Source organism: Cetorhinus maximus, chromosome 6, assembly GCF_964194155.1.
Source record: "Cetorhinus maximus chromosome 6, sCetMax3.hap1.1, whole genome shotgun sequence".
Classification (NCBI taxonomy): Eukaryota; Metazoa; Chordata; class Chondrichthyes; order Lamniformes; family Cetorhinidae; genus Cetorhinus; species Cetorhinus maximus.
Genome location: NC_135884.1, coordinates 107,370,929 through 107,386,123, shown reverse-complemented (window position 1 = coordinate 107,386,123; position 15,195 = coordinate 107,370,929). Strand labels below are relative to the sequence as shown.

General features: G+C 40.5%; 1 protein-coding gene across 6 annotated transcripts in view; it reads left to right on the top strand.

The window, feature by feature from the left end:
* Positions 1-15,195, top strand: part of fto (FTO alpha-ketoglutarate dependent dioxygenase) — a 416,062-nt gene that overhangs the window by 204,517 nt on the left and 196,350 nt on the right. The window contains exon 8 of one of the 6 annotated variants that reach the window (XM_078544263.1): positions 6,655-6,693. The exons of the other annotated variants lie outside the window; for them this stretch is intronic. Coding sequence (XP_078400389.1) covers positions 6,655-6,678 — 24 coding nt within the window. The 3' untranslated portion in view covers positions 6,679-6,693. Of the gene's footprint in view, positions 1-6,654; positions 6,694-15,195 lie in introns of those variants that run through there. 6 annotated transcript variants of the gene reach the window in all.

The following is a 15,195-nucleotide window of genomic DNA, read 5'->3' as shown; positions in this document are numbered from 1 at the left end:
TAATTGACTTAAGTGACAGATAAACAATGACAACAACTTTCATTTATATAGGAGCTTTGATGTTATAAAACATCCCAAGGCTCAAAAACTCTTAAGTCCTCAAAGTTTGCTGATGATGCTAAATTTGGTGTCAATATATGATGAACAATGCAACCAGTTTTAGAAGCGTTGGAATTTTTGGTGAAATTGGGTCAGTCAATGACAAATACAATTTAATGCAGATTGACATAATATAATTGGTTTTGAAACAGTGGACTCAGATTAAGAGCACATGTTAATGGAAAGGTCTGTCATGTCCTGATCAGAAAAGGTATTTGAGCTCATTGAAATCCTTAGGCTGTTGTATATTTACAGTAAAAAGATAAACAAGGTGAAACATTGAATTAGTAGAGTGATACAGATCAAGAGAAGTGATATTATTACGCAAATCACTGGTATGACCCTATCTGGATATGTTACCAAATCACAGGGAGTATATTACAGATATTGCTAAAGTATAGAATAACACAACCAACTAAGACGATATCAGACCTTGAGAACTGAGTTATGAAGAAAGGTTAAGGAAGTTAAACTTTTCTGTTGTCAAAGAGGAGCTAGAAAATTAAGGTGACCTAGTAAAGGTTTTCAAAATCCTGAAGATGATATAGATATCCAGACATATTTTTCAGAATGATGAAGGTTTAAAAATTATGGAATATAATTTAAATACATTTGAAAATTAAGGGTAAATGGAACATCAGGCAAAACTATTTTTTAGAAAAGTAGTAAATGTTTGAAATATTATCCTGAAGATATTTGACGTAAGTGAAATAAGTGGATTCAGTAGACAATTGGATGTATTTCTGACAAAATATAAGATTGGGAGATGTGCTGTGAAGGCTAGAAAATGGTAATGAAATTAATCCAAAGGAGGAAATTTGTTTCCTCTTCATTTCTTCCTCCCAGAATTTCCTACTTTTCCTCCCACATAAATCAAATCCAGTGGAGGTATCTTACTGAGAGACCCTTGTGCAAAATATAATTTTACTGACTATTTCCTGTTAAGGGTGTGGATTGCAGTAGTGCTCAGTTTGTAGAAATGAAAAAATGGCAAACTCCTGCTCCTATTGCAAATACTCCCTGAAGGGACCCATCAGACCTTGTCCTGTCTCTCAAAATGCTGGCAGCTGTTTAATGGACTTACTGTTTAGAGAAAGGCTGTGTGAGACACAAGGATGTGATAATGCCTTTGTCACCTGCTGGTGTGAGTGAGATGCCTGGAATAATTTTGGCCTGCTCATCCACTGAGTTTGGCAAGTCACTCAGGGTCAGGTGGTGCAGCTTCCTTTTGAAGTGCCAAGCACAACTAAGCATGCTTAATGACTGCTTGAGTCTCAGAGGAAGCTAGAGCACCCAGTCCATGTGATTGTTTAGTCTGGGAAACCATCTTTTGGCACCATTAGTTGTGTACAGAGTAGCCTTGATATACATTGTGACATTGCAGCAACATGACATGCATTGAGTTTTGGAACTTTGTCAGCTTGAGATACAACAACATATATTCACGTTGCTCCTTTAACATAATACAACTTCCCAAGGCACTTCTTTGGAGCAGTAAATACAAAATATAGCACCTAACCATATAAGGTGATATTAGGTCACATGAGCCAAAGCTTGGTCAAAGAGGTAGGTTTTAAGGAGTATCTTAAAGGAAGGGAGCAAAGTAGAGTGGTAGAGCGGTTTAGATATCAGACTAGAACTGACACAATGCACTGCTGGGCCCATACTTGTGTGGGTCTCAATAGATGTGGCACAGTTTGATTGGAATAAGTTTTGACAGTTGTAGACTGTTTTTCACACCACATTTACACTGATTTTGGTGTAAATTGGCTCAAAGATCCCAATATAATACCAGGAATTCAATATTTTCTGTTGATTATAACAGTAATGTTCACCTTCAAATAAACATAATTTATCAGGGAAATGAGTGAATGTTTCCTTTAAACAGACATTCTGATTAATACTATTAAATAATCTATTAAATAGCTACTATAATAAATTACATAGTTTATTTGGATTTGGTGCCTTCTCTTCCAAGGAAAGAAATCTATTTAACTCATTTGACTTAAGGGATTCCTTTCATATAACAGCTGAACTCTTCAATATGGACCTAGAATGGAATGCTAATCTAATTGCCATCCTAATTATAATTGCCTTCCACCTCTAACAACACCCAATTGTCTAGTTTTAATGTTCACACTTTCCAGTAGACGAGATTCAATTCAGCAGTAAGTACATTCCTTGGCTGCTTCCAGGGCTATTACAAATAATTATGGCACACATAGGATCTCATCATTAAGATGAAGATTAAACTTTAGCTTCATCGCCCTAAGGTAAAATTTCCTTATGGCATGCAATATATTCAAAAGTAGTACCGGTAATAAAGAAAGAGATTGCTCTGGCTTTCCAGAAGCAAATAAATCATCAGCTGTTGAGGGTTACAAGGTTTAATATACTCTTCATTTCACCACAGAAAGCACAAGAGCTAAACTATGATTAAAAGCAGATTACAGAAAGATCATCATCTAACGTATATTATATAATTATAATTATTATGCACATTTATTAATCTAACCTTGTTAGTGGTCCAGTCGTCATGACATGGCAGTTGTAAAGCAAATTATTTTTACTGCATATTCCTGTATATCTAACACAGATGACAAACAACTGTATGTTTTAATGTTTGATAATGAGTAGAAAATATATCATGTGTATGTGATCCAAGTACCATAAGTCATTCAATTTTGGCAAATTTATTACCTTTTCTCTTTTTAATTGCCCCCATCTGTGTTACTATAGTTCTCCATTACCCTTTCTTCACTGGAGAGGGAGTCTAACAGACTTTCTCATGTCACTTTGCCCCATGACTTAGCCCACTCAAATGTGTTCATTATAGGCTGAGATGGACAGAATCTTCTCTTCCATCCTAAATAGAAAGCGCCACCTAACTTGACAGAACAATCCCTCCTGGGAGGTTAGTTAATAGTCAATAATGTTTAACCTATTCAAAGAACAATGATCAAGAGTTCAAGCAATTGGACTCAATCTTGCAACCCACATGTATGAGACAGAACTAACACAACCTCATCAGGGAATGCACTGTTCTATTAGGTCATTGGGGTATCATATTATTTAAATACATTTTATTAAAATTAGGTATTTTAACTCCCTTTGCACTGGGTTTAATGTTTCATCTTTGTGGCAAAGTAGTTTCCTGTAAAATCACAAGATGTAATTTTACAACCCATGAGCCTGTCCACATTGATTTTCTTTCCAATAAATTTCAAATTCTGTCCTTGCTATGCATTGGACTAGATTGCCATATAGGCCTTAGAGAGTTAAGTAACTCTTGTATCCTGACAAATGGTCTGGAATACATATGATACCATTTGCAAATGCAGGCTGTGGCATGCTGTTAGTCTTTAATTATAATGGCCTAAGCAGTTTGGTGCTTCTCTTGTCACCTTTATTACTAGGCAGACTGGCTTATGTCTGAGAAGAATAGTCCTTGGTGATGCACTTTGCACTTGAGGAGTTTAATTTTAATTTTAGCCAAGCCAGCTATTTCATTCTACTACTTGTCAGTCTTGAAGGAATCTGGGTGGAGTTGTTTCTCATACTGCAGATTGCTGTTTACCCTCTCTGCTCACTTGTTTTCCTCTGCTCATTGTGAAATCTTTTTTCTGTTGAGTGGGAGTCAGTTAACACACCATATTGCTGGTGAAGGTACGTCGTTTGTTGCCTGTTCTAGCAAAGCTGGGCAGTCAGCTGGGATGTAATTAAGACTCTGAGAACAGGCTGTCTTCTCCACAGGAAGAGCATGTTAGATGTTGTTGGGATTCAGTGCTGTCAGTTAGTCTGAGGCTGGGGGCTTTGTGCTAGGGACGGTTATTTTCTCTGATTCCATTCACTTTCCCTTTCCACATTTAGCAATGTACAGTTTGTATATAACTGAATTTTCCCAACTGATGGTGACAGCTACAGAGTATTGCCTTGGAATTAGCATTTTAGAGGTACATACTTTGTGGTAAATTTTTAAGTAGTGTAGAAATTTCTACTGTAAATTATGTATATGCACAGCAGCCAGAGTCCATCTGTGTTCCTTGCTAAATCCCCAAACTTTTTGTCAACAGTATGCTGTTTACATTAAAAAGGCAGATAGACTAAATGGACTAAAACAGTTTTAATTCTTAACAATTTTGCTGAACTATGGGAATCAGTAATTGACAGTTGTAACTGACATTTGAATAATTGAATTAATACATGGGCAGACCTTCCTGAATGTTGTATCTTAATGATTACAGTCTATACATACTAAGAATTTTTTCTGAGTGGAAAAGAATTATTAAATTATTTAAATTTTACTCCTTGATATGGAAAGTACAGCCTAGATGTCCTCTGCAAGACACATTGGTTATTCCAACTTTAGTTGGAAAAATAATCAGATGGTGAAAGAGTTCATTTTTAATTTTGGAGATGACCAGCTTGGAAGGTTCATGATTGAGGTTTGCTGAAGTATGTATCTTAAATGAAAGGTTGTTGTAAATCTTATAATATTTCCATGCTACATATTGGGTCTATTTCTATTTAAGATTCCATTCCATGGTGGAAACAAGCCTGTATGTGACAGGCACACAGCATTTCAGACACAGGCTCAGATCCTGCATAAGTGATTGTTCTGCCCCTTCTGAAAACGGTGAGAAGTAGCACCATTGCTAGACTCACAGGGGTAAGTTCTAACTTCTGGGTGGCCAGCTGGTGAAGCTCACTGGCCCCTGACCTACACCAGAAGTGAAGGAGATGGAATCATTTTGAAGTCTGGGCCGTACTTAAATAGAACTGCCGAGCTTCCCACTACAATAAACCATCCCAACGTACCTTGACCAGGCATAAAAACATAAATCTATAAACTAGGATTATTTTGTATGGCCTAGAACAGCACACCTGCTCCTTCTGGCTCCATAAGAATAGTTTTATATTCACGTTTTTTTCACTCCTTCTCAGCTGTGCAGCCAGTAAAACTGAGTGAAACATGTAGTTATCTCCCAATACATGCATAAGATGTGATTTGCATATTAAAAGAGCCTGCTGCCTGAAACAGGTGAATGCTTTGGCCACCCAGCAGTAGGCCCTTTTCTAGATGGCAGCAACATAAAGTCAGTGCTAATGAGGAGGTAAACCTACCAACCTTATGTGCGGCCTTAACATCAGTTTGGCCAAGTTAGAATTGTCCCCACTCTATCAGCCATGAGTTTTTGATTTACAAAAGAAAAAAAGGAACTAACACATTTATTAATATCTATTGATTTCAAAGCAGAGCTTCATAAAAAGAAATTATAACAAACTTATCTCTTGACTGGTGTTGTTGATTACTACTGGCAGTCCCTGTAAGCAGCATTACATCAGCATCAGATTAACTCCTTTGAAAGAAATCACTCAAACACTACAATCAATATCACCTTCAGATAGTGTTTATTTGCAGCAAATTAAAAAAATGTTTCTGCAGTAAGTATTTTATTTAAGAGGTCACGGTGCACACACTACCATGCAGCTGTTGCTTGCCATCATCAACAGTATTAAGATTGCAATATAAGAGTGGATATAATAATTATAAATAAATTATTTCAGAAGAATATGCATGACAACAGGACAGACAACCAACCAAAATATAATTAGTTGAAATCAAAATTTTTGCATCATTCTTACATTTTTCCTGCTATTGTATTTTTAAACAATCAGAATGAACCTCTAGCTCTTAAGGAATAAGATTGTAATGAATAATGTTAATAACAATTCACATTATACTGCACCCTCACTTGTCTTCTGTTTCAGGCCCACTTTCTATTGATGGGGTCAATACAGACACCCTGAGAGGTAAATTGGCACCTCTCACTGAAGGTTGTCACTTTACACTCACTGGCTCAACCAGCAGGGATACTCTAGCACAGTGTGCGTGTCTGCACACTGTCAGGATTTCAGTGCAGGAGAACTTCTCTAGCCTAGCCATTAGAAGCTTGATTAGCTGAACTTTGAACCTGGAACAATATTCATAAATGCCACTTACACATAATCTCCATGTAAACAGCAAAGTTGTAGCTCAAATGTTTGCTGTGTACAGTGAATATTACTTTTTTCTAAAGTGTTCATGTATTGATCTAAACCGCAGAAGTGTGAGGGAGTGTTTCACCCTTGACCTTCTGAATCATGTTAAACCTATTGGTAGATACATTATACCCTAAAATACTTTTGTCTCCCTTTGCTATGATTAAATCATCATATTCTCCTTAAACACAGGCTTTAAAAAAACAGCAAAAGGGACAAAAAGACAAAAGTTTTTAATGCAAAAGCAAAATACCACAGACACTGGAAATCTGAAATAAAAATAGAAAATGCTGGAAGTACTCAGCAGGACTGGCAGTTTCTGTGGAGAGAAAACGAGCCAATGTATCAGGTCAATGATATTTCAGCAAAACTGGGATTAGTTGAAATTGTAATAGGTTTTAATCAAGTAAAAATAGGGAGGGGAGAAAAAGAATAAAAGGGAAGATCTATGATTGAGTGGAATACGGGAAAGATTACCAGCACTTCTGATATGTTTTCCGTTTTCCTCAACAGAGGATTCCCCTCCACCAGGGTTGACAGAGCTCGTGACTGTGCCCATCCCATTTCTGCACGTCTACTCTCTGCAATTCCCCTCCCTCCCAGCACCATTAAAGGATTCCCCTTCTCTTCACCTCCCACCCCACCACGCTCCGCATTCAACAGATCACCCTCCTCCGTTTTTGCCACCACCAATGTGTTGTTACCTTTTCCTTTGCAGGTTTTGACCTTACCCTCATTTTTCACTTGTTTTTGCTTTTGAATGGCAGCTGTTCCCCCGTCTGTCATTCACACATCCTCTGGAGACATCTTTTGTTTCTTTACTTGTCTCATTACTACTCTCTTTGGCTTTGTTCCACCAATTCTTTATCATTTGATGTCTCCCATTTTCCAACCTATCACAGAGCTTCCCTTTTGTATTTTTTTCACTTTCCCCTATGAAGATGGCAGCCATGCATTCACCCTACTGCACGTTGCCCCATTGTCACAAATACAAAGGTTTATAAGATTTGTTATGTTTTGGGACTGTATCTTTAATTAAAATAAACTGGAGGAATGAAGGGAGTCATGTGATCTACTCTGAATTCTTTTTTTTTGTAAAAATATACTTTATTCATAAAAATCTTCAATCACATTCAAAACCATTTCAAAAACAACATTACAAGGGTACAATCCAGGTTAAACTTTTACAAAATGTATCACCAGGTGCATCAGTACAAACAATATTACAGTCATTTACAGCCTTTCATTTTGATCTGTACAGCCCGAGGGGCTCTAAACAGTTCCCAGTCTCTCGGTGCGCTGTGGTAGAAAGGTCTTAGACAGCGACCCTTCCCCATTGCGCCTTTGCGGCAGCTGCCCCAAGCTTTAGTGCGTCCCTCAGCACGTAGTCCTGGACTTTGGATTGTGCCAGTCCGCAACAATCGATCTACTCTGAATTCTGTTCGACAACAAGCCTGGGTGGCTTGGCTGTTAAAGGGAGCCCAGGCTGCTTTCCTGGGAAGGAGGTGCTGGATGTTCACATTTATAGACGATGGCAAGGGCAGTTGTAAGTTGTCCTGACTGTAGGTAGACTGTTATTCTTCAAGTCTCACAGGGAGGTGTTAGGAATGTCAGTTTTTATCAACGGCTACACTTTAGGCCGGGATTGCCCAACCTTTTTACTCGGGGGCGGGGGGGCACATTTGCATATTTTTCTCACACAAGGGGCCAATGAGCAAGTTTCAGAAAGATGAGGTTTGGCTCAACAATAAATTGAATTTCAAAAAAAAAAGTTGAGGTTTGAAGGAAAGAAACAATTGCTGAGCAAAAGTACAGCAATGACATAGCAATAAAGTGTTAAGTTAAAAAAGAGTGATTAATAAAAATGACCAGAGTGTGAGAGGGCCAGTGTGTGTGTTTCTAGCTCACTCCCAGTCTCAGGGTGCTCACTTACTCACCTCACCCATAGTGAGTGGGTGTATCTGTATGTGTTGGTGTGTAGTGGTGAGAGTGAGCGAGAAACATGAGGCAGACTCACACTCACCCCCACACACTCACTCAGTCTCTCGTACTCTCCCCCACTTCACACTCACTCAGTTAGTCTCTCGCACTCCCCCACGTACACTTACTCACTCTCTTGCACTCCCCCCATGCACACACTCACTCTTGCACTACCCCACACACTCACTCACTCATTCTCTCACACTACCCCTCCACCCATACACTCAGTCACTCACTGTCACTCTCACTCCCACACTCAGTCAGTCTCTCACTCCCCCACACACACACACATACAGTCTCTCACTCCCCCCACACACACTCTCACTCCCACACACTCACCACGGCACTGTCTCCTCCCCGGGCCTGCCAAAATTTTGCCCTCCCCAGGCCCGCCAAAACGTCGTCCTTCCTGAGCCCAACGTGACTTTACCCTCCCCATGCCTGAGGCAACTTTGCCCTCCCCAGGCCCAATGCAACTGCCCCCCCCTAGGCCCGATGTGACTGCGCTCCCTGGACCCGATGCGACTGGCCTCCCTGGGCCTGATGCGACTTTGCACTCCCTGGACCAAATGTGTCTTCACCTTCCCCAGCCGGGGTGCAGTCTCTGAGGAGAGGAAACCCACAACCTTAATTGTTGTTTCTGTGACACCAACAGTGATCGTGACCCACAATTTGGAAAGTATTGCTGTACATCCAGTCTGTATTCTTGTTCGTCAGACTTTTTTTTTATTCATTCAGGGGATGTGGGCTTCGCTGGGTGGGTCAGCATTTATTGTCCATTCCTAGTTGTCCTTGAGAAAGTGATGGTGAGCTGCCTTCTTGTACCGCTGCAGCCCATGTGGTGTAGATCCACCCACAGTGCTGTTAGGAAGGGAGTTCCAGGATTTTGACTCAGTGACAATGAAAGAACGGCGATATATTTCCAAGTCAGGATGGTGAGTGACTTGGAGGGGAACTTCCAGGTGGTGGTGTTCCCACCTATCTGTTGCCCTTGTCCTTCTAAATGGTAGTAGCCGTGGGTTTGGAAGGTGCTGCCTAAGGAACCTTGATGAATTCCTGCAGTGCATCTTGTAGATGGTACGCATTCTGCTACTGTGCGTCGGTGGTGGAGGGAGTAAATGTTTATGGATGTGGTGCCAATCAAGCGGACTGCTTTGCCCTGGATGGTGTCAAGCTTCTTGAGTGTTGTGGGAGCTGCACTCATTTAGGTAAGTGGAGAGTATTCCATCACACTCCTGTTTTGTGCCTTGTAGATGGTGGACAGGCTTTAGGGAGTCAGGAGGTGAGTTACTCGTCTCAGGAGTCCCAGCTTCTGACCTGCTCTTGTAGCCACAGTATTTATATGGCTTGTCCAGTTTAGTTTCTGGTCAATGGTAATCCCCAGGATGTTCATAGTGGGTGATTCAATGATGGTAATGCCACTGAATGTCATGGGGCGATGGTTGGTTCCCTCTTGTTGGAGATGGTCGTTGCCTGACACTTGTGTGACGTGAATGTTACTTGCCACTTATTAGCCCAAGCCTGGATATTGTCCAGGTCTTGCTGCATTTGGACATGGACTGCAAGTAACATCATGCAGATTTCCTAACAGGAAGTGCTCAGTCTGCCCTCAGTGTGTCCCTTGCATCTTGACTAAAATCAAGAACTCACAGGGGACAGAATTTAGCTGCTGCCCATCCTGTTTATGCTGCTTTAGAGAGCAGGTAGAAGTTAAAAAATTTTTTAAAATGCTTTCCCATTGGTTGCTTGAGGCCCGATTGACATGATTTTCAGGAAGGCTTCAAAATGGACAGTCAGCACTCCTGCCCAAAGCAGGAGGATGCTGAATTGTCTATGCAAATTTGAGGACTTAGGCCAGTAAGAGACCCCGTTTGCAATTTTCAGTACCAATGGGCGTGGTTTGCACCACACACGCTCTACTTAGTGATCCAAAATGTGGAGCAACAGAACAATAGGCAAGTTAGGGATGTAGGAATGATTTATGAGCAGCCAGGAGGAGCATTAATATGCCTCCCAACCTTTCAAAAATCAGCACCCTGCAGCTCTCCACAGCTTTCCTCTGGGATCTTTCATGCATACCCACTACTTCCACCTCCCTATCACTTTGTTTGGCTGAACTGGCTGGGGTTCATGCCAAATTTGCTGACTGTCTTTCTCCAACCATTACGCTATTCTGTTGCTGATGTTATGAAATGAGGCCCAGCCACTCAAAATAACTGTGTACCTGTTATAAGAACCACGCTGCAGTTCTACTAGGCCTTGTGAATCATTGCAAAGCAGTTTTGGCAAGCTGTGTAAGACTACAGTGAGGAAGCTTCTTGTGTTACTTAAGCTTCAAACCAATAGTAATAAAAATGCAAACAACCGTTCTTTCTCTTTTAAATGTTAGCAAAGAGTGGTCTGCCATTTTAACTTGAGCTAACAAAAACAACATCCAATTCCCACTTAATTTTTATGGAAGTTAGCGTTGCATACTGAAAGCCAAGATCAGGCAAAGCTGAGGTTAGAGGCCAAAGGTTAATTGGAGCATTGGCACAGACCCCTTTTTAAAGTCATAAATTTTGTATTTGATTTTATATTTTCATTTTAAATTCCTGTCCTCATTTGTAATGGAAATTGCTTATGTCAACTTTACACACTTCAGTTGCACCTTGCTGCCAGGTTTGGAACAAACACATGCAGTAGGTGAGTGGGTGTAATGAAGGTATGGCAAGTCTACATTGGCAGTTTCACATTTATATGCAAACTTAAGAATTAATGATAGTAAACATTGACAGGGTGTGTATGTAGACAGAAAATTTTAATACTTTATTCATCGATAGCCCATGATGTTGCACCAGGTAAATTGGAGAATATCGTTTATCTTACCGTTCTGGTGCCAAGGGTTCAAATTGCACCACGTCATCTGGTGAAATTTAAATTCAATTAATAATCTGGAATTGTAAAGCTAGTCTCAGTAATGGTGACCATGAAACCATTGTCAATTGTCATAAAAACCCATCTGGTTCACTAATGTCTTTTAGGGAAGTAAATCTGCCAACTTTACCTGGTCTAGCCTACATGTGACTCCTGACCCGCATCACTGTGGTTGACTCTTAACTACCCTCTGAAATGGTGTGGCAAGCCAATTGGTACAAGGGCAATTAGGGAGGGGCAACAAATGCTGGCCTTGTCAGAGACGCCCACATTCCATGAAAGAATAAATTAAGAAATATGACACCTTCTCCCGAACCTTCATTCCATCATTTTGAAACCCACATGGTGCAACTTGTTGTATTTATAGATATATCTATTGCACAGCCAATAATTACAATAATATGGTGTCATATTATATATTATTTGGAAACTGAAAGTTTATATTTCAACTATACTTTACAATTTAAGCCATTTGTATGTTGCATTTAATATATTGCATGAATTACACATCACTTCATTTGAAAGTGAATTTTACCAGAATCCAAGGGCTGGATTTCACAGGGGGGATGCATTGCTCACCACCACCCCACTGTTGCAAGAGTCGGCCAGCAGCCGATGCACCTAAAAGAAGCCTGCCCTGCAGCCATAATGGACTGCCTGCAGGCTAAACAGGCTGAGAGTCGGACTTTCGCACCTCAGTGGGAGGAAATCCTGCTCTCAGGGGCTGCCGGCTAGCCTGACTGGCTGACAGCTCTAGCAGTCCTAGCAGCGCCAAAACTGAGTAGTGGGCGCTGCTGGGACTGCAAGCCGGCCCACAGGGAAGGCAGCTATGCCTTCTGAATTGAGGTAAGTCAGGTGTCTTGGATGGGGAGGGATGAGGCAGCCTAGGGAAGAGTTATGGGGTTGGGGAGGGGAGTGGGTGGGAGGGTGTGTATTTGAGGCCAGGTGAGGAGGAACAAAGATGGTGTGATACCTTGGTTTGGGAGGGGGTGGCACCCCCCCCCCCCCTCCCCAGATGCTGTGCCCCTCTTCCTTCCCACCATTATAAAAGTTTTTCTAGAAAATGCCATGCCCACTCCCACCCGCTTTATGCTGTGGGCAGCGTATTATCTGGGTCAACTGACTTGTTAACAAGCTCAGTTGACCATTAATCATTCATTTACAAATGGCAGGCAGGCTTCGGTGTAAAATCCAGGGCAGCCATAAAATCCAAGAGTTTCCCACTTAAATTATCTGTTGTTACCCTTTAAGATAGTGAAATTGAGCCCTGTTTGATTTAATGTCAATGCTGCCTTCAACAATTCTCTTTACGTAGTGAATTTGGATGAAAATTAAATAGAATATATGACATTTTACTTGCTAACTCTTAACCATTTAATTGAAAGTTTTAATTTCTAATACCTCAATAAATCATCTTACTCCTTTTTGTGGGATTACTGTATTACTTTAACTTTAAGAAGACAATAGCTAAATCTTGAAGCTATAAAGAATAATCACTGGCAGTTATTCTCTGAAAACACACGAGGGCAGCAGGGAAATGGTGCAGAGTAAATATATGGAGTACTTCATCCAGTACGAATCATGTTGTATCATTCATTTCGAAGCTAAAAGTAGACAGCAGTCAGTGAGAGGTACACTTGGACTGCAGCTTGCACAAGAAGTTTCTGGTACGCATGGGCTTTTAGAGTTTCTCAGTTTAAAAAGAACGCACTCTCTTTACATATGCTGTATAGTTCAATAGTATAGCATCCAATTCTCAGATGTTCGCATTTTTATGAGGATAACTTTCCAAAATTAAGATTTTCTCCTTTTACTTGTGTTAAGAGAGTACTAAGGTCTCCTATGTTTAATTAAATATGGCTTTAGCTGCCACAGTTCCAACAGTAGTAAAACATAGCCTTAAATATTTTGTAGGGTGTTTTATTATTGCACTCATATGTGAAATTTGTCTTCTGTTCCTGACTGTGCCATGTTTTCTGCTGTTTTTCAATATTTAGCTTTGACAAACAAAAGCAGAAGCTTTTACAGTGGTGCTGTGAATCACAGTGAATTGTGGGAAACTGGTGACACTGGATCATGAACACCCTGTTGAGATCAGTCACAGTGGTGCTGTAGTGAAACAAAATGTCAGCTGTAAAATGTTTGGGCTTTACATATTGAGAAATCAATTAATGGCACTAGAAAGAGAAAGACCATCTTTGTTGATGATCAGGGAAGGGTATTGCTGGAAAACAAAATTTGTACAACAGTTTCCCTTTGCTCCTACCCCATAATTTTTAGCAATTCACTTTTGACTCTCGCACACCTACAGAAAGGTTTGTCACTACAGGAGTTTGTTTAAATTAAAAGACTTTATTCCGTAAACGTCACCATGATGTACTTTACATTGAATATGCGATTGAGAATGAGCCAACTTTTCCATTGCAAATAGATAATACCATAGACGTGCAGGCTCCATCGAATTAAGCATAGCAAAGCTTTGTTTTTAATTTAAAGGTTTGTTAAAAATGAAATAAATTATTTCAGTTTGATTACAGTTTTTCTTTCACCTTCTCAAGTGAAATTCCTCAACTTCTCCATGTGCGCCCGATTCAACTTTTCCTTCATTCTGTCAATCATTTTCCTCTTCACTCATTTAGCAGAGCCAGGGCAGAAGAGGTGCAGCATGACAGGCGGACTAAGGGTTGACCATCCTGCTATGCACCCTGCAAAATATACCCAGCCAGCTTTATGCCATGTCATGCAAGATGTACTGCTGCCAGCGTTCGCTCAGTGTTCCACTCTAATTAAATTTCGCTTGACGTGCAAATCGGATTGCTGTGACTATGGATCACTTTCTGTGCACGCTGACCTACATTGACGCCAGGTCCAGAAACTTTCTTTCTTCTTACTCTCATCCTCTTTCTGAAGTTTGTAGAACACAAAACAAAAGCCGATTACCTGTGTAATCGGAACGCTGTCATTTTCTTTCTCCCTCTGACAAACCCGGAATCACGCAACCAACACACACTGCTTCCTTTTTTGAAAAAAGCCAAAGAGTGTTTTACCCCAGTAAAGCTTTTTGAAATTTGATTTCTAGCTTTTCTTCAAATAATTTTGTAAAACCTGTTATAAGCTAAAGAAAAAATATCCCTCAAGATATCAGACTTTATGCTACTGATGCAATCTATGGATGCACTGTATATGCTCACCTCAAATTTAGCTCAGTTTTGCCCAAAGCTGTAAACACTATCAAACCTGAGCCTAGGCTCTTGTGAGACGATGAGACTGTCAAGTAAAGAAGTATTTGAAGGCATTAAAAATCAGAAACTTAATTCAACTGATTAATGTAATTGTTTTATGGTGAAATATATCATTTCCTGAAATTTTTGGTTGAAACCCTTTCAGAAAGGTACTGATGATATAAATCCCAGAAAACATTTTGTCAAAGTGAGATTAGAAATACCAGGTTGCACTTTCACAATAAAAGCAGAAAGTGCTATAAATACTCAGCAGGAATAGCGGTATCTGTGGAGAGAGAAACAGAGTTAACATTTTAGGTCGTGACTTTTTGTCAGAACTGGGAAAAGTTAGAAATGTGTTAGCTTTTATATAGGTGAAATGGGGAGGGTGGAGAAAGAACTAAAGGGAAGGTCTGTGATGAGTGGAAGACAGGCGACATTAAGTGACTGAAGAGTTGGTGGGGAAGAGCCCATGCTCGTAGTAATGGGACAAGTAAAGAAACAAAAGATGGGCCCAGAAAAGGTATGAATGGCAAAACAATGAACAGCTGCAGTCCAGAGGCAAAAACAAGAACAAGATTAAGACCAATCTATGCAAAGAGAAGGAAACAAAGGGCTGTACTTCCTCGGAGGGGCAGTCAGTGTCAGATTGCCATTCCATGCCCACTTACCTAGTCCAAATTTCTTCCATGCCTGTCTCGCCTGACCTTCCGACTCAGGTCGGGCGAGATCCAGGCAGTGCAGCTGTCTCCGAAGCCCCAGTGTCGCAGCCCAGCACCATCAAATTGAAGGCCTTTTTGACGGCGCTAGATGCCATAAAGCAGGTAAGTTTAAAGGTCTGATTGAAATTGACAGGACGGAAGAAAGTAAATGGAAGGATTTGGTGGGTTGGGGGTGTTCGGAGGTCAGGTGGGGATGGGGGGAGGGTTTCGGACAT